The sequence below is a fragment of the Haliotis asinina genome, chromosome 16, assembly GCF_037392515.1.
Source record: "Haliotis asinina isolate JCU_RB_2024 chromosome 16, JCU_Hal_asi_v2, whole genome shotgun sequence".
NCBI lineage: Eukaryota > Metazoa > Mollusca > Gastropoda > Lepetellida > Haliotidae > Haliotis > Haliotis asinina.
In genome coordinates, this window is record NC_090295.1 from 45,168,045 (window position 1) to 45,194,184 (window position 26,140).

Consider the following 26,140-nt stretch of genomic DNA (forward strand, 5'->3'; position numbering starts at 1 on the left):
ATCTTTGTCTGTAGTCGGGTTGGTTGTTTATCTCTGCACTCTGCAATATTACATCTGTATAGAGTAAATGGTCTGTAAATAATCGAGTTTGGATCAGATAATCAAGATAATCAAGTGATCAATACATTTGCATCGATCTACACAACAGGGAAATGCGTCAGTCAAGTCAGCGAGTCTGACCACCTGACTCGCCACTCACCTTTTACAAGCACCGGTTTCGGAAGACCAGTTCTAGCCCGGATCTTTGCGACTATGGACCAGCATGGGTTTTTGAAGACCAGTTCTAGCCCAGATCTTCACGACTATGGACAAGCACGGGTTTCTTAAAACCAGTTCTAACCTGGATCTTCACGGGTATGGACAAGCATGGGTTTCTGAAGACCAGTTCTAGCCCGGATTTTCACGGGTATGGACAAGCATGGGTTTCTGAAGACCAGTTCTAGCCCGGATTTTCACGGGTATGGACAAGCATGGGTTTCTGAAGACCAGTTCTAGCCCGGATCTTCACGGGTATGGACAAGCATGGGTTTCTGAAGACCAGTTGTAGCCCGGATTTTCACGGGTATGGACAAGCATGGGTTTCTGAAGACCAGTTCTAGCCCGGATTTTCACGGGTATGGACAAGCATGGGTTTCTGAAGACCAGTTCTAACCCGGATCCTCACGACTATGGACAAGCACGGGTTTCTGAAGACCAGTTGTAGCCCGGATTTTCACGGGTATGGACAAGTGTGGGTCTCTGAAGACCAGCTCTAACCCGGATCTTCACGGGTGTGGACAAGCATGGGTTTCGGAAGACCAGTTGTAGCCCGGATCTTCACGGGTATGGACAAGCATGGGTTTCTGAAGACCAGTTCTAGCCCGGATCCTCACGACTATGGACAAGCACGGGTTTCTGAAGACCAGTTGTAGCCCGGATTTTCACGGGTATGGACAAACTTGGGTCTCTGAAGACCAGTTCTAGCCCGGATTTTCACGGGTATGGACAAGCATGGGTTTCTGAAGACCAGTTCTAGCCCGGATTTTCACGGGTATGGACAAGCATGGGTTTCTCAAGACCAGTTCTAGCCCGGATCTTCACAGGTATGGACAAGCATGGGTTTCTCAAGACCAGTTCTAGCCCGGATCTTCACGACAATGGACCAGCATGGGTTTCTGAAGACCAGTTCTAACCCGGATCTTCACGGGTGTGGACATGCATGGGTTTCTGAAGACCAGTTCTAGCCCGGATCTTCACGACAATGGACCAGCATGGGTTTCTGAAGACCAGTTCTAACCCGGATCTTCACGGGTCTCCTATGTAATCGTTATATACGGACACACGGCAGATGTCCTTACATATCGAGTGTGAAGTGAATATGCGACACCACAAATACGTGGAATCAGTATGGGTACAAATATCAATATGGTCGACGACATATGTGCCAGACGCTGAATCACATTACATGGCACACGATACAAGATTGGAGCCAATGTCATCAGTCGTGATATTGCTGAAATATTGCTAACAGCGGCATAAAACCATATTCAGTCAGTCGATGCAAAATTGGTATACAGGAATTGTTTGATCCTTAAGTATCTGAAAACACAAGTCACTGAGCCTGACTACCTGATCTAGCTGCTCGCCTCTTACGACCAGCAGTCTGTGGTCTCTCTGATCTATTCTGTCAGTATTCACTGCAGGGAGAAAGAGTACTGCTGCACTGCGCAGCACCAACACTGTTCAGAGTGAGTACGGGTTTCCTCACACATTGTACCCATGTGGGGAATCGAACCCGGATCGTCGGTGATACAAGCGAACGCTTTAACCACTAGGCTGCACTACCGCCCCATGCTGTTTACAGATAGATCCAGCAGGTCATAATGACTGACGGAGAGGACGTAGGGCGCTGTCCAAAACTCTCATTGATATTATTCTCCTTAGAATCTATTGTACCTGTACATGATTAATGTATTCTCCGATATGAGTTATTTAAACAATTTATTTTTCAGAATCCTCACAAAGTTGCTTCGTTGATCGAAAATATATTTTGTCGCTAAAAAGAATTCAAAATTCTGATTTTCACAACACACTGTTTCCTGAATGTGCTGACTAGTGGGAATGAATGCTGTTTGTTTTTGGAACACTGTCAGTGGAGGACACACTGCAGCTGTGTCGTACACTCTGGGTGGTTCGGGAATAATCAATAAAACAGTTTAAGGAGTACACATCACGGCCTGTCATAAAGATGAGTTATCATCTCTTACTAAGACATCTGTTTTTTTTCTGGAATGTTGACTTGTATAGTGTTACTCAAAATGTCCGCAGGTTTCTGATTGTTTGGTGAAATTACGTCTTTGAAATCAGTGACTTTTTCCAACATAGGCACCCCATGCTCCTCCCCTACTTCTATTACCACCTGCTCCACGGCCCAGGGCTGCAGCTCCCCCCGGGCCTGGGTGCCAAACACCAGAGTTCCCAGGACACAGAACCCCCCACACACGTAGAAGACGTTCCGCCATTCCTCCTGGGTTTTCTGTTGGGAAGAAAGGAGTGAGTAAATGATGGTGCGCTGACTTAATCAAAAGGGCCTCCGTCCACAAAGCACTATGGTGACCGTAAGTCGCCAAGACAACCTTAGTGCTATGTTGAAGAATGGGAGTTCAGATTAAAAAGTTGCTTCGCGAAAGGAGCCCCAGCACACGCATAATGAGAATCTCATAGGGTGACAGAAACAATACAAGGACTGGGATCTTTGGTATAGAAACGTAGCTATAGGATTATGTCTGTTATAGGATCGCAGCTATAGGATTAAGTCTGTTATAGGATCGTAAGTATAGGACTAAGTCTGTTATAGGATCGTAAGTATAGGATTAAGTCTGTTATAGGATCGTAAGTATAGGACTAAGTCTGTTATAGGATCGTAAGTATAGGATTAAGTCTGTTATAGGATCGTAAGTATAGGACTAAGTCTGTTATAGGATCGTAAGTATAGGATTAAGTCTGTTATAGGATCGTAGCTATAGGACTAAGTCTTTTATAGGATCGTAAGTATATGACTAAGTCTGTTATAGGATTGTAAGTATATGACTAAGTCTATTATAGGATTGTAAGTATAGGATTAAGTCTCCGGTATAGGATCGTAAGAATAGAATAAAGTCTCCCGTATAGGATCGTAAGTATAAAATAAAGTCTCCCGTATAGGATCGTAATTATAGGATTTAGTCTGTGTTACATGATAGTTAATACAGGACTAAGTATTTTGCATAATCGTAACTACAGGACGAATCTGTGACAGGATCGTAGCCATGACTAAGTCTGTTACAGGATCGTAGCTATAGGCCTGAGCGCATTGAACGTATCACAAAACATGAAGTAATGAATAAAGTCTTGGTTTTTTTTAATGTTACTGTAACGCAGTGATTTCAGCGCGTTACAGCGGTCAGGATACTTTGATCTGTAGTGTACAGATTTAATATTAACGTAATAGCACATATTTAGCCAGCTAATGGTTGTCATGCAAGGTCTGCACGACCAATATTTGTATTCCTTCCCTCAGCAAAATGACAATCTAAGTCTTTGTGTGTTGCCGTAATCCCCTGCTATCTCATGACGTTTGATTTAGTTAAGAGAGGAAAAAGAGTATGTTTCGAGATTTGGGATATATGACATGGGATGTATACCATTACAAAATGGGTGTTATCTGTTGGAGGAGTAACAGCGCGGAGGGAATATATTCACCCCATGAATGGATTTACTTCTTTCTTGGGCAATGGGATGTACAAAAATGTATAATCACATACAGTCGTCACGATGAATACGTAATTCTTAATTGTTCAGCTCTGACCTCAACCAAGAAGACAGCTAGCGGACAAAATACATAAAAAAGTCAAATATATAAACACATATTGTTCAAGGTTGTTTGAATTTTAAAAATTATTTAAATTTGTAATAAATGTGGGTCATCAGTCTCACCTTGTTCGTTTTAGAAACGTGCTGGAGTACAGGCAGTTTCAAACACACCAGGGCGTACAAATGTCAAACAGTTGGGAACTTTAAAATATTTTATATGTTATATTTTACGTAGAGGTTTGGGTGCATGATTGATAGAACATGGAATCACAGACTTACATGAGGAGTCATGACACCTGCAAGAAGCGGTGCCACCATTCCTGGCAATGAGGCGATTGTGTTTGAAATACCGACGAGTATTCCAGCATGTCTGAAAAAAAGTGTATTTATTTCTTAAGCGTTATTACACACAGCTCCGTTGCTGAAAACGTTTATGGTACTATACTCTTCAACGAAAGTTGGGGATAATGAACTTTCAATTTAGACAGGCAGTGTAAACGTTAACAAACGTTTCAAGGACAGGCATCTTATGAACGCACCACCATTTTCCCCTGTTACCACCCCTAAACACAACTCATGATATTCACGTGCACAAAACAGTACCCCCATACACGTGCATGGGGTCCCATTCTTGATTTTGAGGGTTTTTTTCTAGAAGGTCGAGAAATCACTTAGAACATTAATTTTGACACTCATCTTGCATCACACATTTGTTAGTGTTTGTTTCTAGTCATTTGTTTTCAAATGAAAATCGTATACATGCAAATTACATGTCATACACCAATCATCTTTCAAAAGCGACCACATTCCAAATAACTATGGTTGTAAGGAAGTGCAAATGGTGATGCACTCTCAAGACATTCAATAATATCATATCAACATTGATGGACTCCGATAAATCTCCCAAATTTTTAATCTTAAATAAAAAAGAATATATCTCAGCTATGTGATAACTATGGAATATTTACCATGGGAACTGAAGAATATGCGCATCGGCATTTATGGAATAGGGCTGTCACAGATGAGGACATTTACTGATATCTGTACATAACTTGGTTGATACAGGTGGCCATGTAATATAGGTAACACCAACCAAGGGAAACTGTTGTTTCCCTGCTGTGGTGTGAGTGAGTGAGTGAGTGAGTTTAGTTTTACGCTGCACTCAGCAATATTACAGCTATATGGCGGCGGTCTGTAAATAATCGAGTCTGGAACAGACAATCCAGTGATCAACAACATGAGCATCGATCTGCGCAATTGGGAACCGATGACACGCGTCAACCAAGTCAGCGAGCCTGACCACCCGACAAGCTCTTACGACAAGCTGAGTCGCCTTTTATGGCAAGCATGGGTCCTGCTGTGGTGTATGGACAACAGTCTCAGTTGGAAGTGTGCCATGATGACTGTACCACATGTTGGGTCGCAGCTATTGTGTTTGGACACTGGCAAATATGGAACACATACGTGGGCAACAGTGCATAATGGCATTGCTAAGCGTGGATAAGAACATTTATCCAACCGTTAAGTATCTATAGTTACAAGAATGAACTAGCCACTGGGACTAACAACTTCAGACATCGATATTCAGGAAAATTCAGCACGTAAAGCATCCACTTAACCTGCAAGGGGCAGAAGACCCGGGTTCGATTCCCCACATGGGTACAGTGTGTGAAGCCCATTTTCTGGCCGCCGTTATATTGCTGGAATACTGCTAAAACCGGCGTAAAACTAAACTCACTCACTCACCTGCAACAATGTAGCATGTATTTTTGCATGTCATTATTTTAGACTGGAACAATAACATTTCCTTTGCATCATGTTCCAGGTGACGACGTTCACATGTTACACGTTCATTTGGTTCCATACTTCAAGAGCCAAATAAGACATACTTACCTTGGAGCGAAATCGACAAAGTTGACGAGGTAGCCTGCCGTGGACAGGCCCATAAACCACATGGCTATTGTGAGCAGAGCTATGGCGACGTAGCGGTGTTCTGCATTTACGAATCCCGTCCCTATCAGACACGCACCTGCTCCAAGGAACGCTGGAATTCATAACAGTCAGTGAGTGAGGGACTTAACAGACAAGGCCATGACGTATGTCAGTATCAACGTCCTACGCCGTTGTTATGGGGACTCAGTGATGCTGATCTGCTTTATTATGACACCTCGGAATAGGACAAGATACTTTCCGCAATATCAACATTATACGATTTCGTCTAAATCAGGAGAATGTGGTCATGGATCACAGTTTAATAGTGATGACATCAGGTGTTCGAAAAAAGGTGGACGTGTCCTGTCTCCCCGCTGGGCTAGTAAAAAGTTCAAAATTAAACACTGTATTAGACCCAGAATTACTCATGAACATACTTTCGAGCCATCAAGAAGATATCACAGAAGCATGAAATAAAATATTGATAGCATAGCCAAACCCGTTAGACCATTCTTAGTTCATACTTGACCACCAATTACAACATGAGGAACACAGTTGGAACTGCATCGGAACTGTCAGTTTTACTGACCAATACTTCAGGGTGGCTGAGGTGCTGAAGTGCTTCCAAGGAAGACCTATCGTTCGTGCTTTTTCAAACTCTATCCCAATTATATGATTTGGGACATTTATTTTAATTCATAATTCATATCAGAATGATTCCATTCTGAACTGGAGCCCCATCGGAAATGCCAGGGATATTGACTTTGGGATAGCCTCCCAGAGGCCGAGACGCCGAAGCACTTCTTTGACCGGGCATAGTTCTGTCGTTCATTCTGATTTCAGATTTGACAACATTACAAGATATGGAACATTCCCCCAATATCTATTCTGAGCTGTAGTCCTATGGGAAATGCCAGGGATACTGACCAATACTTTGGAATAGCCTCCGAGTGGCCGAGGTGCTGAGATATTTTCTTGACCGGAAGTAGTCGGCCACCTGACCTGTCAACACTGCGGAAACGGCCTGGCTGGCAAAGGTCATAGAGGACAGAAGGCCGTTCTTGTTAAATAGAAGGAAAGAAGCAGATAATTTCATGTGTTCAATCAATAACACTTGCCTCTAAGCAATTCATTTACAGAAAATAATGTTTATCAGCTACACGCGTGAGACACGTTGGTTCCAGACATATACGACATTGTTGACACCAATGAACCCGAATATAGCGCAGTTTAAACAAAATAAAATGTTATTGAAGGTCGAAACAGTCGTGGAAACACTGCAAAAGTAATGTCCAAAACACAACCACATCACCCGTATCACACACACCATCGCTATTTTATTTGTCCCTGATGAAAAACAGTTTTTTTTTCTTTTTAGACGAGATTGTGTTCATTCATGCACTGTTGTTGAATGGACTGTTCAGCTGATGACACGTCTCGATGTGCTCTGACAGGGGTACTACAAGCTTGCGGCAACTGATCTCGTGCAAATGAACTCGGCTATAGTTGATAATCAACTATTGTAACAATATAAGACATATACTCGTGCATTTGTAACTACTCGTCCCTTTCCGTGACCTACAAAGCTTGCCGGAATGACACGAGTAGTTCCGAATGTTTCAAAAGGTGAATTCGCATAGGTAATGATTAAGCGAGATTACGTACCTCAGTTATATCAAAGTTCAGTACTTCTTTAAGAAATAAAGGTGTGTTTGTGGTTAATGTGTATGCTGTCCAGTTAAAACACACGTGTCCAATTACACATGCCCACGTGGCCGGAGACGACATCATGGCCCACCATGGGGTCTTGTAATTCTGTCAACACACAATAATATCATGGTTACACGGAAACACAGGTACACAGTGTGATAGTCATGACATATGTCGAAAGTATGGTATCACTGGAACCTTTAAATGTCGACAGACATTAGCTGTGCTACCTTTGAATTAGTGAATTAACGTTAAATACTGATTGCGAGATCTGCAGAAGAATTCACAAATGTCGAGTAGGACTAAACACTAACAGTCTTTCCAAAATTTTGTTTTGTTTTGTTTTCAGCAATATTACAGCTATATGGCGGTGGTCAATCAAGTTCGGACCAGACAATACAGTGATCAACTGGACTATGGTGACGTGTCAACCAAGTCAGCAAGTCGCCTCTCACAGCCAACATAGGGTACTGAAGACCGATTTTCGCCTGGATCTTGGCCGGTCACATGCAGAGTTTACATGACAAGAAAATGACAAGTGTCCTTGTTTTGTTTTTTTTATGAGGTGTAATGTAAATAGCTTACGTTCTCTTTCTCTCCAATGCTCCGTATAATGTGGTCCTTTTCTACCTGTGAGATCCGGCGATGTTGAGACGGGGTGCTGGCCACGGTGTAGTACCACACCCCACACCATACCATCGTAATACCACCTACAAAGACAACCGAGTATTACTACCTGACACAACGCAACATTCTGTGGGGAAACTTCCCAACTTGTTGACTATCATTGTTTTGTTTTACGCCGCATTCGGCAATATTCCAAATATGTGACGTCGGTCTGTAAGTATCCAATTCTGGACCAGACAAGCCAATGATCAATGGCATGAGCGTCGATCTACGCTATCGGGATACGAAGATGTGGATTGCGGTCTGTTGGCTTGAAACCTGTTTAGCCAATTTCTCATGCCAACGTGACATAGTGCGTTGTGTTGTCATGTTATTTTGTCCCTCTCTGTGCTTAGGAAACAACTGTTAGAATACCTATTGTTCACTTTGAAACTAACTTTTGCCAACCTATACTTTCTTTTTCTGCTTATTTAAAAAAAGATATAATTGATTGCATTGAGAGTAATTTCGCCAAATGCATTTGGTGGTACACTTGCTGCGAACGTATTCACATCTAGATGACCAATGCACACATTTCAAATCCGATGATACTAATTCTTATAATCAACTAACTTTCTATGAAATTTACGTAACTAAACGAAAGTATATTCGGTCCGATGCGAAGTTACCTGTTAAATAAAACATTGAAGCCCATCCATTGTCGAAACCGTACTTGCACAGATACCCCGACATGGCGAACACAGCAATACTCCCGATCTTAGGACCTGTGAAGGAAATCGAAAGTAGTTCCCTATTATAATACCAGCAGCGACGTAGACACATATGTATGGTGTATTACACTAGCGGCAATAAATGTTTAATTTATAAATGAATTAATGTTTAATGCGCTCGATAAGCGAAGCGAATATCCGAAAAGAATATAATAATTACTTCAAGGCTGAAGCGATTACACAACAGTCAAATATCATGCCTTCATCCTAGGTTTGCTTTCATTCAAGATATCATAAGATATCCTCAAACATAATAAACATAGTTCCCGTATCATGAAATACAAAATACTTTCAAACTATCGCTACGTTACCTGTAGATGTAACCGCGCTCAGTTGAGTTTGAAGCGAAACGAGTTCATAATATTTTAGGACGCTTGAAATGTTTTGGTGTGAAGACAGGGAGACTATGAATGGGTGTACTACGACGTTCGTAATAAAGATAGTGAAGGACACACCGTCTGAGTGAGTGAGTGAGTTTAGTTTTACGCAGCTTTTAGCAATCACAGTCTGAAGTTCAGTAACTAGGTTAGGAATATTAATGCATTTGTGAGTTTATTAGCATAAGATGTGTGAGTGAATTTAGTTTTTACGCCGCTTTCTGCAATATTTCAGCAATACCACGACCGGGGACACCACGTTCTATCCATGTTGGAAATCGAACCCGGAATTTTAGCGTGAAGAGCGAGCGCTTTAACCGAGGACACGAGAATTAGCACGAGGAGAATTACTGAAGAATAAAGGTATCAAGAGTCACTGCTGGACTTATTCAGGAAGATATACATTGGTGATGAATAATAATTAATAAATAATAGATTCTCAATTTGGTATCCTAGAAGCAGAATCGACATACATATCCCAAAGTACCTCTCAAGGTCAAGGTGAAATCTCATTGTTAAGACTTCTGAAACAAATGTAATTGAAAGTATAGATATTTAAAATGTTTCGTCATAAAGAAGAGAGGTATTCATTATAGGTCACATGCAACCAAAAATCAAACATAGTTAAAACGTAATTATCACTTATTCATGACATATGATATACATTGCTGCTTGTAAAAAACAACAACAAATAAACAAAATTATAAGCGTACAATAGCGATTCACAAGCGTAATATTTTGTACTTGGGCTTACTTCCCTCGAAACGAAGCCCTTGAGAGACCGAACCCAGTCACAGCGGATGGGTGTGCGCTCAAGTGTAACGACGACTTACGATTGGCTGGTTCATTTGCGTATCCTACGCCGAGGGCTCATTTTGTGTACAGAAAGATGATCTGTTTCAAGGGCATGTTAGAAGTATGGCGAGTCACAAGAAAGTAAGATTCTTTTATTCTTCTTTTATTGTACTTGATGCGTCGTTTCAGTATAACATGTCATGTGTACAAGTATCACACCTGTCTAATTACGTAATGTGACACAGACAGGACTCGGGTGCACGAGTCATAAATCAATTTATTTGGTTATGGCGTATAGCCTGATAAATGTTAAGTTCAAATTGCATGTGGTCAATGATTGAAGCTGTGTATTGCAGATTGTCTTTAGCCGACAGGCAGGCAGACATATAGGTGTCAACAAACAGACATATGAGCTTTCTTTGTGACAGAGGCTGCTTACCACAATCAACAAGTTTTTTTAATGTAACGAGTAGATTATTTACTTGTTTGTGTGCACAACCAAGATTAGACTACTGCTACTACCTCATACTCTGGGCATGCATACTGTTTCAAGCTCCGCGAACCTATTCACTGCAAGCATTATGACCTCTTGAAACCACTTTTCCCCCAGCGTTGGAGGAAATTTAGAGAATCGTATGAACTCCGATTTCGCGGGGTTTTTTTTCAACGCGTGTTTTTTTCCAACTTTATAGGCTGAATTGGCATTTTTGGTGAACTGTTTCGGTACGTGCATACCGAAAGGTATCAGAATCTGCAAAGTTGTGTTTTACGTTGCATGTGACCTTTAAAATACTATTTACAAGGATTATTTCCCTTGCGCATGGGGCACATATCTACGCAACTAGTATATACTCAAGGCGCTGTTATTTTTATGACATTTGAACACGACATATAAGCCTGATGTTATTTTAACTTTTCTTGGTGTAATTAGCAACAAACCTTTCTTTGGTTACTGTTTTCTGAAAATATTCATAGAAGACCACGACACACCTGTCTCGTGATACGGCTTTAATGCTTTCTTGCGGCCATATAAGGCAATGTCGCCTCTAGGCCACCATATAGTTGTTTGTTGCTGATGACAAGCTCAGTTCTGAACACAAAAACACGTGTTACTTCTGAATACAATTAGGTCACGTAATGTGAGCGAGCCCTCACTTGTGTAGATTTTAGCCTAGATTATTGATGTTTCGTGTGAATACCATCTCTTGGAGGTTGGCTAATAATAGGGTACACTCAATGTGTGACTTTGATGTGGCCTTATTTATATATACTTCCACTGAAGCGTATGAATTCACGAGAATTAATGACTGCAGTGGTGGTGTCAAGGTAACCCTGTCGAAGGTTTCAAATCTATTTTAAGAGAGACTTATATGCATCCGCCAAGTAGCTAGAGATCATAGATGTTTGCTGTTAGCAGTATAGCCGTCTAAAATTCAACTGAATAACTAACGATAGGTTGACGTGAAGGGTCTCCGGAGAATAAGTATCTTACGTACACGATCATATTTAAGATGAATTACAATTCTCGTGTCACTGTTATAAGCTAAGTATTAAGAGTCTTCTATGTTGTATACTGCTTCAATGTCACATATCAGAGAGAGTGAGTACGGTTTTACGCCGCTCTTCACACATTCTGCCTTCTTACTACAAGGATGCTCACAGTTCAGGCAATTTGTTCACGAGCACTTAAAGAATAGTGTCATTGTTACAATAATGTAAAGACGTTCTTAACATTAGAAAATAAACAACGACTAAATGTATAATGAATAAATATTTCATATAAATGCTTAAATTTTATCACTATACTAAAAGATGAATATAACTAAATCTACGTCGGCCAGTGACCTTCACCTGTAATTAACGTCTTAGAAGTTTACCTGCATAGGCAACAGCCAGTAGTTTTGTCCTCTCTAACGGCGGCGCCCATTTGCCCCACATTGTGTGCATGGAGAACAAGTACACTCCCTTAACAAAGTGAGAAAAGATTGTAATGTGCAAATCGTAAATTTCACAAACATGTGAGGAATAAAATGAAAAGGTAATGTCACAAATTTTAAAGCTGACAGAACGATCTTTGATCATGCCAATTAAACCGGAACCAAATTGCCCCAATTGAGATTCTTGAATAGAATTGGTTACAAGCAACCGACTGTCTAGAGTGTAACACGTACAATATCTCTTTACATGTAACGGTTTAGGAAAGTGATTGAATCCTATATATACACGTTTGTGTTCTATGTTAACACGTTCATGGTCAAAAGACATAGACTGGGTGTCCGTCTCACAGTCTAAATACTAGGGGTGACTGTTGAGGGGAAAACAAATAATGAGATATAGATAGTCTGTTGCGACAAACTATTGTAATACCAGTTTCCGTCGTCTCTTTTACTGCTGAGAAAACACATGTAATCCAGATCAAGTCAACAGTTAAAACATAAACTCGATGAAGCTGCAAGTCCGCAGGGATGGATAACTCTAAATCAAAGTAGACGAACCTGGTACGTCCTGTATTTTGCGCTGCGCATTTATCAACGGAAGTCAGTTAATAAACTGTCGATAGTCACGCATACAATCGATGCATCGATAGTTTTTTTGTTTCATTTCTACCATCGATTAATCGCTGTCGGAAATTCAACGACTTGAGCCTTTCCTTCCATTATTAAGCTGGCAGCGATTTGGACCAGTGAACACCCGGATAAGAATTGGTCTTCAGCAACCCATGCTATGTCGTCAGAGGCGAACAACGGAATCTGGTGGTCAAACTCACTGACTTAGTGAACACATCATGGCAATTGCGTATATCGATGCTCATGATGTTGATCACTGGGTTGTCTGGTTGAGACACCCGTTTATTTACAGACCGCCGTCATATGGCTGATTAATGTTGAATTCGGCGTAAATCTAGACTCCGTCACTCATTCACCCATGATTCATTGTCGATATCACATCTGGCACAATGTAATGGCAAGACGTACTGTCAGTATATGTGGAAAAAACGGAAAGGCCTACCTGTGAAATGCCGAGAAGTGCCCGTAGGACGTATACAAGATATTTTGTAGTCCGGGCTCCGATGGGTAGAAGCAGAGATGCGATCGACCCAATCAGCATTCCGATAAACATGACGTTTTTCCCGCCATATCTTCCGGCCAACCAGCCCCCGGGGATTTGTATGACCATGTAACCATAGAAATAGGCGCTGAGCATTCCAGATTGTTCCGTTTTGGACCAGTAAAACTCAGCATGCTAGAGGAAACAATGTATAGAGCTGTTAGAACCACTTATTTCAAATGAGTGAATTTGAAAACACACCCTAGTAATAATACGTTCGATTGATGAATATATATACAAGTAGAACATAAAAAAACTGGCACATTTATGATTATGTGAGCAAAAATGAGGGAGAAAGAGAGTGGAGTCTGGCTATGGCGCTATGAAGTTAACAAAGAGGACAGTCAGCTTAACAGGATAAGTAGCAACATTTCATACGAAAATCAATGATGAAATTAAAATGGATGCTTTGTCAATGAAGTGTAATTTAGATTCAATGAAAATGCATATAAGGAGCATGAATAGTAGCTTTCAGTCTTGAAACTTCGCCAGAACATATTTTCCGTGTTTGGTATCAATGCCTCCAAGTTCTGAGCCATTACCTCAGTAAATTTGGATGAACTGTTTGCTGTGTCGTTGACGCTGCTGTCGGTGTCGTTGGCCATGCACACGATCGCCATGCTGAGACCGGCCCTGCCGGATTCCACCATGATTCCGCCGAAACATCCCACGAGTGCCAGCAGCCATCTTTGAGGACAGGCACTGCATCCTGTATGACATGAAACAGACACTTTAGGGTTAGGATTGCTTTCAATGCCAACATGGGTCAGCATTTCTGGGTTTTCATTTTTGGATGTCATACAGCACGTTCAGCAACTCTGCATCCTAGCTCAGCCACAGTAGACGTCAGACACTCTCAACCTACCTTGATGCCTAGCCCTCACATAGTGGACATCAGACACACTACACCTACCTTGCTGCCTAGTCCTGACATAGTGGACATCAGACACACTACACCTACCTTGCTGCCTAGCCCTGACATAGTGGACATCAGACACACTACACCTACCTTGCTGCCTAGTCCTGACATATAGGACGTCAGAAACACTGCACCTACCTTGCTGCCTAGCCCTCACATAGTGGACATCAGACACACTGCACCTACCTTGCTGCCTAGCCCTCACATAGTGGACATCAGACATACTGCACCTACCCTGCTGCCTAGTCCTGACATAGTGGACATCAGACACACTACACCTACCTTGCTGCCTAGTCCTGACATAGTGGACATCAGACATACTGCACCGACCTTGCTGCCTAGCCCTGACATAGTGGACATCAGACACACTGCACTTACCTTGCTGCCTAGTTCTGACATAGTGGACATCAGACACACTGCACCTACCTTGCTGCCTAGCCCTCACATAGTGGACATCAGACATACTGCACCTACCTTGCTGCCTAGTCCTCACATAGTGGACATCAGACACACTGCACCTACCTTGATGCCTAGTTCTGACATAGTGGACATCAGACATACTGCACCTACCTTGCTGCCTAGTCCTGACATAGTGGACATCAGACACACTGCACCTACCTTGCTGCCTAGTCCTGACATAGTGGACATCAGACATACTGCACCTACCTTGATGCCTAGTCCTGACATAGTGGACGTCAGACACACTACACCTACCCTGCTGCCTAGTCCTGACATAGTGGACGTCAGACACACTACACCTACCCTGCTGCCTAGTCCTGACATAGTGGACATCAGACACACTGCACCTACCCTGCTGCCTACTCCTCACATAGTGGACATCAGACACACTACACCTACCCTGCTGCCTAGTCCTGACATAGTGGACATCAGACACACTACACCTACCTTGCTGCCTAGTCCTGACATAGTGGACATCAGACACACTACACCTACCCTGCTGCCTAGTCCTGACATAGTGGACATCAGACACACTACACCTACCCTGCTGCCTAGTTCTGACATAGTGGACGTCAGACACACTACACCTACCTTGATGCCTAGTTCTGACATAGTGGACATCAGACACACTACACCTACCCTGCTGCCTAGTTCTGACATAGTGGAAGTCAGACACACTGCACCTACCTTGCTGCCTTGTCCTGACATAGTGGACATCAGAGATACTGCACCTACCTTGATGCCTAGTCCTGACATAGTGGACATCAGACACACTGCACCTACCCTGCTGCCTAGTCCTGACATAGTGGACATCAGACACACTGCACCTACCTTGCTGCCTAGTCCTGACATAGTGGACATCAGACACACTGCACCTACCTTGATGCCTAGTCCTGACATAGTGGACATCAGACACACTACACCTACCCTGCTGCCTAGTCCTGACATAGTGGACATCAGACATACTGCACCTACCTTGATGCCTAGTCCTGACATAGTGGACGTCAGACACACTACACCTACCCTGCTGCCTAGTCCTGACATAGTGGACGTCAGACACACTACACCTACCCTGCTGCCTAGTCCTGACATAGTGGACATCAGACACACTGCACCTACCCTGCTGCCTACTCCTCACATAGTGGACATCAGACACACTACACCTACCCTGCTGCCTAGTCCTGACATAGTGGACATCAGACACACTACACCTACCTTGCTGCCTAGTCCTGACATAGTGGACATCAGACACACTACACCTACCCTGCTGCCTAGTCCTGACATAGTGGACGTCAGACACACTACACCTACCTTGATGCCTAGTTCTGACATAGTGGAAGTCAGACACACTGCACCTACCTTGCTGCCTAGTCCTGACATAGTGGACATCAGACATACTGCACCTACCTTGCTGCCTAGTCCTGACATAGTGGACATCAGACACACTACACCTACCCTGCTGCCTAGTCCTGACATAGTGGACATCAGACACACTGCACCTACCTTGCTGCCTAGTCCTCACATAGTGGACATCAGACACACTACACCTACCCTGCTGCCTAGTCCTGACATAGTGGAGATTCAGACACACTACACCTACCCTGCTGCCTAGTCCTGACATAGTGGACATCAGACACACTACACCTACCTTGCTGCCTAGTTCTGACATAGTGGACGTCAGAAACACTGCACCTACCCTGCTGCCTAGCCCTCACATAGTGGACATCAGACACACTGCACTTACCTTGCTGCCTAGTCCTCACATAGTGGACGTCAGACACACTACTCCTGCCTTGCTGCCTAGTTCTGACAGAGTAGACGTCAGACACACTACACCTGCCTTGCTGCCTAGTCCTGACATAGTGGACATCAGACACACTACACCTGCCTTGCTGCCTAGCCATGACATAGTGGACATCAGACACACTACACCTGCCTTGTTGCCTACTCCTGACATAGTGGACGTCAGACACACTACACCTACCTTGCTGCCTAGCCCTAACATAGTGGACATCAGACACACTACACCAACCTTGATGCCTAGTCCTGACATAGTTGACGTCAGACACACTACACCTACCTTGCTGCCTAGCCCTGACATAGTGGACATCAGACACACTACACCAACCTTGATGCCTAGTCCTGACATAGTTGACGTCAGACACACTACACCTACCTTGCTGCCTAGTCCAGACATATAGGACATCAGACATACTGCACCTACCTTGATGCCTAGCCCTAACATAGTGGACATCAGACACACTACACCTACCTTGCTGCCTAGCCCTGATATATAGGACGGCAGACACACTACACCTACCTTGCTGCCTAGTCCTGACATAGTGGACATCAGACATACTGCACCTACCTTGCTGCCTAGTCCAGACATATAGGACGTCAGACACACTACACCTACCTTGCTGTCTAGCCCAGACAAAGTGGACATCAGACATACTGCACCTACCTTGCTGCCTAGCCCTGACATAGTGGACATCAGACATACTGCACCTACCTTGCTGCCTAGTCCTGACATATAGGACATCAGACACACTACACCTACCTTGCTGCCTAGCCATGACATAGTGGACATCAGACACACTACACCTACCTTGCTGTCTAGCCCAGACAAAGTGGACATCAGACATACTGCACCTACCTTGCTGCCTAGCCCTGACATAGTGGACATCAGACATACTGCACCTACCTTGCTGCCTAGTCCTGACATATAGGACATCAGACACACTACACCTACCTTGCTGCCTAGCCATGACATAGTGGACATCAGACACACCACACCTACCTTGCTGTCTAGCCCAGACAAAGTGGACATCAGACATACTGCACCTACCTTGCTGCCTAGCCCTGACATAGTGGACATCAGACATACTGCACCTACCTTGCTGCCTAGTCCTGACATATAGGACATCAGACACACTACACCTACCTTGCTGCCTAGCCATGACATAGTGGACATCAGACACACTACACCTGCCTTGTTGCCTAGTCCAGACATATAGGACGTCAGACACACTACACCTACCTTGCTGCCTAGCCATGACATAGTGGACATCAGACACACTACACCTACCTTGCTGCCTAGTCCTGACATATAGGACATCAGACACACTACACCTACCTTGCTGCCTAGTCCTGACAAAGTGGACATCAGACACACTACACCTACCTTGCTGCCTAGTCCTGACAAAGTGGACATCAGACATACTGCACCTACCTTGCTGCCTAGTCCTGACAAAGTGGACATCAGACATACTGCACCTACCTTGCTGCCTAGTCCTGACAAAGTGGACATCAGACATACTGCACCTACCTTGCTGCCTAGTCCTGACAAAGTGGACATCAGACATACTGCACCTACCTTGCTGCCTAGTCCTCACATAGTGGACATCAGACACACTACACCTACCTTGCTGCCTAGTCCTGACAAAGTGGACATCAGACATACTGCACCTACCTTGCTGCCTAGTTCTGACATAGTGGACATCAGACATACTGCACCTACCTTGCTGCCTAGTCCTGACATAGTGGACATCAGACATACTGCACCTACATTGCTGCCTAGCCCTCACATAGTGGACGTGAGACACACTACACCTACCTTGCTGCCTAGCCCTCACATAGTGGACATCAGACACACTGCACCTACCTTGCTGCCTAGCCCTGTCCTCCTCCTCCTCCGTCTCTGATGTGGTTGACCTGATCTGGCCAGTATGGGGAACATCCATACCTTTACCACAGATCATCTCTCACATGAGATCCGACACTGAAAACAACAACAGAGTGTCTCTGCTCACAAATATCATCTGCTATCACATAGGAAATAACAACAGAATATATCATTTTGCTCACAGGTCAGACAGGTCCCCAAAACCGACAACGTTCCTAAAAGGGAATAGGGTTAGTAAACGAGGAGAGATATTCCATATTCCAGTCACATCACCGCGAGGAAGACATACATACATATGAACAGGTTAACAACAGGTACAGTTGAGACCAAATAATACGGGAATCACAAATGTCTGTAATATATAATAAATTCGTCTTTAAGTTTCAGACGTCGCCCTGTACATGTTGAACATTCTAGTATTTTGAATACCGCCCGTAGCTATTGGTTAACGCTACTACACTGTTCGTGTTATACAATTCATAACATAATATCGAAAATACCTCTGACTCTGCAACTATAATTGTGTCCTGTTCAATGTGCTGTTGTCGAGTCTCCATAGATTCAGTGTTCCATGAATAGCAGACGCAGTGCAAGTTCGAATAGATTGCATAACAAAGAAAAAATATCTCCGTATTATATGCCATGCTGTAGAGAAGCGGTACATTGACTGTTCAGCGTTTCATTTCCGTGAGTAGTGTGGTGCACCTTCATTACAGTACTAGGTTGAAGAGGATTTCGCCGTTCTACGATCCACGATGTCTATATAGTACAACATACCCCTGTCCTTCTGTGGCGGCTGTTACAACTAATGTCTTGTGTCTCGAGAGCAATGAAACAGTGATATGTATAGATCCTTCTGTACAACGGAACTTGAGCCCTCGCTTGCGTTCAGTTCCTGGTGTGCGAGGATATGCTCATGTGAACTTGTCTCAGTTTCCATGTGACTTCGGACTGCTTGTTCTAGCGCATTGATCGCATGGGATTTGGCTTGTTGCATGTAAGTAGTGCATGAGAGATCCAGAGAGAGAGATGGGTAGGGGAGAGACAGGGGCAGAGAGAGAGAGAGGGAGGGAAGGGAGAGAGAGGGAAGGGCACAGAGAGAGACAGGGGCAGAGAGAGAGGGGGAGGGAAGGGAGAGAGAGACAGGGGAAGAGACAGAGAGGGAGGGAAGGGAGAGAGAGGCAGGGGCACAGAGAGAGAGGGAGGGGGAGAGAGAGACAGGGGCAGAGAGAGAGGGAGGGAAGGGAGACAGAGGCAGAGATGGATTGGAGGCTGGGAGAGAGGGGGATCATAAAATAGATGCCTGTCACCAAATTACTGTTCTACAGCCAATATCTATATAGTATGTGATATGATTTCATTTAAAACAATTTGGAGAATATTTCAAGCGTTTGACAGAAAATGTAGACACAATCTGAAACTGTCAAACGAAATCGAACTTAGCTTAGCACATTTGTACATGTAAAATATACATGTACTCAGCTAAGAAAATGCCTGATTTCAGTATGTCAAAAGTACAGTTGCAATCATGGAAGGTTGAAAACAAATATTTTGTACAGGCCGTTATCACAGGTTTGTGAGATTGTTGCCCCAGGATTGTACAGACAGTTACCACAAGGTTGTACAGACAAGTACCACAGGATTGTACAGACAATTACCACAACGTTGTGAGACCGTTGCTGTAGGGTTGTGCAGTTACTACAGGATTGCACAGACAGTTACCACAAGAGTGTACAGACACTTACCACAGGATTGTACAGACAGTTACCACAGCGTTGGGCGACCGTTTCTGCAGGGTTGTACAGTTACCTCAGGATTGAACAGACAGTTACCACAAGGGTGTACAGATAGTTACCACAGGATTGTACAGACAGTTACCGCAGGGTTATACAGGATTGTACATACATACACACAGAGACACACACGCACGCACGCGCGCACGATTGTCAAGATTTAATAGTTAGTCCTAGGCCAAACGCTAGAAAAGTCCCTATCTTTTAGGATCTCTCAGCAGCAGTAAACGTGTTATTCAGTAGTTAGTATGACACCTCCCACCCTCCAAAAATTCTTGTTGATGTGGAACTAGCTACAGGAGGTATCAGGTTACTAAAAACTAACTGGGTTCAGTCCACTGTTGAAACAGTGTCCACATGTTCATATACAAACTGCTTGAGAATTGATCACATTGTCTAATGTGTTGTGACAAGCACTGGTGTTCAACATGGTCAAGATATGCAGCATGGGTGATAAGGCTGGGTGTATCATATTACCTGATTTTCATGATATCTCTACATTTGGCCTAGGAGTAAGTCATTCGAAAACAAACGCCTGTTCGACTGTGGCAACACGTGATCCCAAGGTCAGTGGCATGATTCTTGAGAAGCTCTGCGCTATTGCTGTCGCACTGAAACAAAACTATTAAATCATGTCAGGTCAGCACATACCTTTCTGTCGCAGTTTTAGCCTATTTAGGTTAACCCATGTTATTTCCACTGTATAGAATGTCTTTTAGAGCGCTCGTTGACCCGTGTAGAGGGGCGCTTCCATGCAAACACACTGGGCCAGAGGTAGCATGGCGAAAGTGGCGTTCTGATATTGTGCCAACATTGCATATGAATCTCAAGAAATTTAAAATACTTATTCTATTTGACATTACTGTTAAAAGTTACCATAAAAATGTATGTATAACGTCAACAGCCTTAACTTGTCTTTAGCAACCAAACGATATTTTGTATTTATTGTCCGCTGTTTAGCTACAAATGTAAGTTGTATTTGGGATTTTCTTAGCAAAGTACAGATTCTAGTTCTTTTGGGGGGTGGAGTCCCATCCGGGATTCGAACCCACACTGGAAGCCGCGGTGGCTGAGCAGGTTAGATGGCTGACATTGTGTGCTGACGATTAGGTACCTGAATCTGAGGGAATATGACTCAACCCCCAAAATACTAGAATTTGCACTTTACCATGAAAGTGTTACGCCAAATATGAAATATCTTACGTTTGACCACTTTCTAAATGGCACTGTGTATTCACATTATTTAGCAGTTCTGTATTTTTTACTACGACGCGGTGGGCGACAAACTTCGCTTTTGTGTGGCTCTTATTAAATGACATGTAAATATGTCTGAGACAAATACCTGGATGTTACGAATGGTCGTTCTGTCCAGCAACTTATCATCAAAGAATTCAACTTCTTTCCAAATAATCCCCAACTGACTTAATTAGACGTGCTGCATGTATGTGCTTTCCAGCAACATCGGTTTATTAAGACAGCTCAGAGTTAACAAAGAACCATGCCCACAATATTAATGCAAGTTGTCCAGACTGAAATTTATCACTGCCACAAGCTAATAGCAAATTACACCGCTGCTCTGAGATTTGAGTGGTAGCTGCAGGCATTTAGCGGACATTGTTGTCTCCCCTGTACATGTACGCGCTATAACTGTATACTTGTCACAGGTTGAATAACTCATATTGCACAGCACCCATTAGACCTGAAGCTAGGGGAATGTAGACTTGCCACATTTACTAGATTTGCATGGGCTTTCTTGGATATATTTGCTTCGGGGTCTGTATGACAGACCACAAGAAAAAAGTAGCGCAAATGGGTTGCGCAGCATAGAGAAAATGACCAGTTTCGTACATGCGAGCGAAGCGAGCAAAAGTTGGCAACGAACTTTCCTCGCTTCAGTTCGAAAAATATTTTTCATGTGAAAATACACTATCGCAACCATCAAAAGTATACACCTATTTCTTCACTGGGGTGTGCTCTCACATTTCCAACACCATGCTTAACAATTAAATATTTTTATTCAACATTTTAAGCTCAACTCGTGGTATATCATACCGTTCTTCGCCTCCATTCCCCCTTCCAGCTTCCGGTTCAGCGGAGTGAAGGAACAGGAGGGTATTATTCCATATGGAATACGTACAGTTACCTCCCCTGCTTCATTCTCCAGAAGTGTTTTTATGTAGAATAGATGTTAACAATAAATTCTGACAATAGCGACGACAGATAGGACAAATAAATCCCAATAGGTTCATCATAAAATTAGACAATATGGTATTTCTTTTTAATTCCTGCTTATTCTTGTTTCGTCACTCCGTTCAACCGGAAGCTGGCAATGGTAATGGAGGCGAAGGACGATCTTAATATCTCGAGTGGCGCTTAAAATGCTTAAAATATATTTCACGTGAGTAATTATTAAATATGGGGTAGGAAATGTGTGTACACAACCAAATGAGGAAATGGGCGCACATCTGACGACTTGTCCCGAAAAGCTTGCCATACAGCTGATCTGCTACATGCCTGATACACACCATGCTGGCAGTGGCAGCTCTCCATGTAAATTCATCAAAAACAAGTATGCAAGTTTGTGTGAAGTGTTCGTATTAAAACAATTTCTCGTTAAGTCAGGTGTAATCGTGTATTCTTAAAACTATTTTTAATAATGGGTAACTAACCATTAACTTTCATAATTATTTTTATCTAATAATTATGAAAAATATCACATTAGTTGTCATATCGATTTATAATGGCACGCCGTGCTGGCAGTGGCAGCTGTCAGTGTTTAATGTCACTAATTACAGGTTTATTATGGCAAGTGGCAGAACAAAAATCGTTGAACACCAGCTCAATGATCGTATTTTAAAACCTGCAACACCAGCTCAATGATCGTATTTTAAAACCTGCAACAGACATACTTAAACCTGCGAAATACAAACGAATACTAGTTGTTTATTTTTGAATGATTATTTTGGAGTGGCATTCACGTGACTAATAAACCCCAGTAATCTTGAGTGCGACCCATTTAACACACTTCAGCCCAGAAGAGGAAGTGGAATATCTTCATTGTATTTGGTATCTTCATATAGGCATGTCTGTCACACACTTTACACCAAAGAACCTTGCAGTGCCACAATTACATCTTGCCTTGCATAAACCTGATACTGTCAGATTTTTTATGATACCAGATTTTTTATGATGCTAGATTTTTGTACAACCCCTTTTCCACAGTGTTAAGACTCCGTTAGAGAGAGGACATACGTTGATGCCAGAGTTTTCCGTTACAGGCTCGTATGGGCTTCAGGAGTGTCTTTCTGTATTCGATGACGCGTATCAAACAAGCCCCGATTATTACTCAAATCGGAGAAAATGCATTTCCCAGAATGTACCGAAATTGATTTTATACTCAAACATAGTAGACAGTTTGAGTTTGATGGATAGATTACTTAAGTTGTCTGGGCCTTAGTAAATTTTGAAAAATGCAAATGAGTTAAAACTACAGCTGTTAACCTCAGTTTGATATTTGAGTAAAAGCTTAAGTTTGTTTCGCGAAATCGGGGCCAGGTCTCCCGATCAGGCCACCAAATCACGTGACACAATCAACGCATTTTCCCGTAACAATGTCCTAACTGGCCACGACTGAAAACAAACATACTTGAAAATAACCAGTTGTGATGATCAGCAAGTTCACATGTTGACAAAGTGGTACTATCTATTGAATTGTTCCTTGAGGTAACTATTCTGACTTTTTAGTCAGGATGCATTTGTCAGATGTCAGTCATTTAGAAATTCTGGCGTTGCATGAACGCTAATAGCCGAGCCTGAACGCACAATCGATGAAACGAGCAGCTGGACCAGAGCGACCCGAATGCTAGACCTGTTACTATTTTTAGATGGGGCTCGCAGGACTGGAGCTGTTAGCGTGTTGTGACAAAGAAATTGATACGAGTGGCTCATGATTCAAACTAACAGGATAAAACCATCACATTGGGAAACGTGTACGCTCCTATCTGTACGTGTTTCAAGTCTAGTTCCCGACATGCGCATATGTCGTTAACGTGCGCCACAGACAGGACCCAGCATAGGAGAAGGCGCAGAGCCATGTGTCTAACTTTTCCCGGCATTTAACTCATATCAGATTATCATTCATAACTGGAGAGCATATACTCACCCACCCTATCTGCAACACCGACGTCCAAGGCCACGTCCGAATGAAGTGAGTTGGCTGAGGTGTTGCTAGCCTTGTCCCAAGGCTAAACTGAAGGCTAAGCCCATGGATGTTTGGTAATTCTATCCTTTAAAGAGGCAAGTCTAGTTGCGCTTACAGTACACCTTAGGACGCCAGGCCGTTACAGATTATTATTTGTTTTAGAAATCGTCAGTTAACCTATCAATTTGTACCTAGTAGAGATTTGTTCAAGTCTAATGTGTTGCTATCTCCGTCGGTATTGCTGGCCTGGATACCTCTTTGTTGGAGTGAGTTTACAGCGGCACTTATTCCAGTTCAATGGCGGCGGTCTGTAAATACTCGCGTCTGGATAATCCGGTGATCAACAGCATGAGCACCCGTCTTCGCAAATGGGATACGATAACATGTGTCTAACAAGTCAGCTAGTTTGACCACCCGACCCCGTTAATCGCCATTCACGACAATATGGTGGCTGATTCGGGCCATCGCTTTAACGCCCTGTAAAATCAAGGCGACATTGCGACAAAGCGATTGCACGACACGACATTGCGATACGCCGACACGATATAGCGATATTGCGATACGGCCAGAAAACGAAATAACGAAAACCCGACACGATATCACGACACGAAATGGCGATAACAAGACACGAAATGGCGATAACTAGACACGAAATGGCGATATCACGACACGAAATGGCGATATTACAACGCGAAATGGCGATAAAACTGGGCGACATTGCGATATGGCGATAACACGAAAAGGCGACATTGCGATATAGAGACACGATATGGCGATACAGCGATATTGCGACATAGCGATACAGCGACATTGCGATACAGCGATATTGCTTCCTTTCCATTTATGAAATATGGAAAAGCGGGTAAGCTGATTCAGTTTTAGAATCTGATAGGTGGAGTGTGTGAGATAAACGCATTAAATTTTGTAAAACCATCCAGTTTTACAGACATAGATATAGCTCATCCAAAAGCACGATGAGTGATGACATATTTCAAACTGTGAGAGTTGTGCAGGCCATGGTCATGCGAACTTTGTAGGCTATAGGAGTTCACCAGAACGGATTTGGCAATCATACTGTGCCTTTTTTTTCTTCTTTACGAAATGAAAATATGATCATAAAGAAAAGTTTTTATTCTTGTATCTATAAATAAGAAAATATTACATTGTACACTGAATTAATTTCAGTAAGTATAGTAAGTCACTCTCAGAATTTAAAGAATTTAAAGCAAAATATATTTGACGACGAATACAGTATTGTGGACCCACTGATGACCTTCAGCGTTTGAGGAGACAGCCCAATTAAACAGTCCGAGATACAATATTACACATGATTAGATTAAACAATTTAATACAAAATTGGGTGGAATTGACTTTATTTTAGGTTTGTTGAGGCTAGAGCAATAGAATTTTACTGGAAAGGTACATGTACGGGGATGTAAATGTTTTTTGGGTGAAACATCTAGTTAATAAAATACAATGTATATGATTAATGCACATGGGTTTCAATCTATCTCTACAGATATTTATAGATTAAGAAAGTGTAGGTCTTGTAGTTGTTATAGCATGATCCCCCTGGTAAACGATTTGGAAACAAACGGATAAAAACATGTATGTTTGTTTGTTTGCTTTCTGACCATGTCAATGTTGTATTTGAATGGTTGGGTGGTTATTACTATTACAACGTCGACACATTGTTCCATACATAAGGGCAAAAAATATTACAGTAAATGTAGAAATGTTTGAGATATTTACCGATTTTCTCTAAATAGTCATTAGCAGGGTTGGGTGTTACCAAAATGTTCGTATTGCGATGTTTTGTGATATACGTTGACGTACTGCAATATGTATTGCAATACATTGTGTAAGTGGAACACATGGTTTAAGGTCATGTAATTACTGTTTAATTTCTTTTGAAACAATGCCACTAGCCAGT

At 42.8% G+C, this 26,140-nt stretch overlaps 1 protein-coding gene across 6 annotated transcripts; it reads right to left on the reverse strand.

Annotated features, from left to right (window-relative positions):
* Positions 1 to 1,963: 1,963 nt before the first annotated feature.
* On the reverse strand, positions 1,964 to 24,350 carry LOC137268001 (uncharacterized transporter slc-17.2-like). 6 transcript variants are annotated; one of them, XM_067802472.1, is made up of 13 exons: positions 24,169 to 24,350; positions 20,484 to 20,628; positions 18,193 to 18,309; positions 13,693 to 13,859; positions 13,052 to 13,285; positions 11,920 to 12,007; positions 8,769 to 8,864; positions 8,059 to 8,183; positions 7,429 to 7,578; positions 6,691 to 6,823; positions 5,725 to 5,875; positions 4,111 to 4,201; positions 1,964 to 2,515 (listed from the first exon to the last, which is right to left on the reverse strand). In XM_067802472.1, the coding sequence occupies exons 3-13, from the start codon at positions 18,287 to 18,289 to the stop codon at positions 2,246 to 2,248; spliced, it is 1,602 nt and encodes a 533-aa protein (XP_067658573.1). In that variant the 5' UTR covers positions 18,290 to 18,309; positions 20,484 to 20,628; positions 24,169 to 24,350; the 3' UTR covers positions 1,964 to 2,245. The 6 variants fall into 6 exon arrangements, with proteins under 6 accessions (XP_067658573.1, XP_067658571.1, XP_067658570.1 ...); XM_067802470.1 differs by having other exon boundaries at positions 20,484 to 20,617; positions 24,169 to 24,233; XM_067802469.1 differs by lacking the exon at positions 20,484 to 20,628 and having other exon boundaries at positions 24,169 to 24,257.
* Between the last annotated feature and the right edge of the window lie 1,790 nt (positions 24,351 to 26,140).

Coding starts and splice junctions, on each gene's coding strand:
- LOC137268001 (XM_067802472.1), bottom strand. CDS start 18,289: ATGATCTGTGGTAAAGGTATGGATGTTCCCCATACTGGCCAGATCAGG. Junction 7,579..8,058: donor GCATTGGAGAGAAAGAGAAC/GTAAGCTATTTA, acceptor GTGTGTTGACAG/AATTACAAGACCCCATGGTG. Junction 5,876..6,690: donor GAGGCTATTCCAAAGTATTG/GTCAGTATCCCT, acceptor TATGAATTCCAG/CGTTCCTTGGAGCAGGTGCG.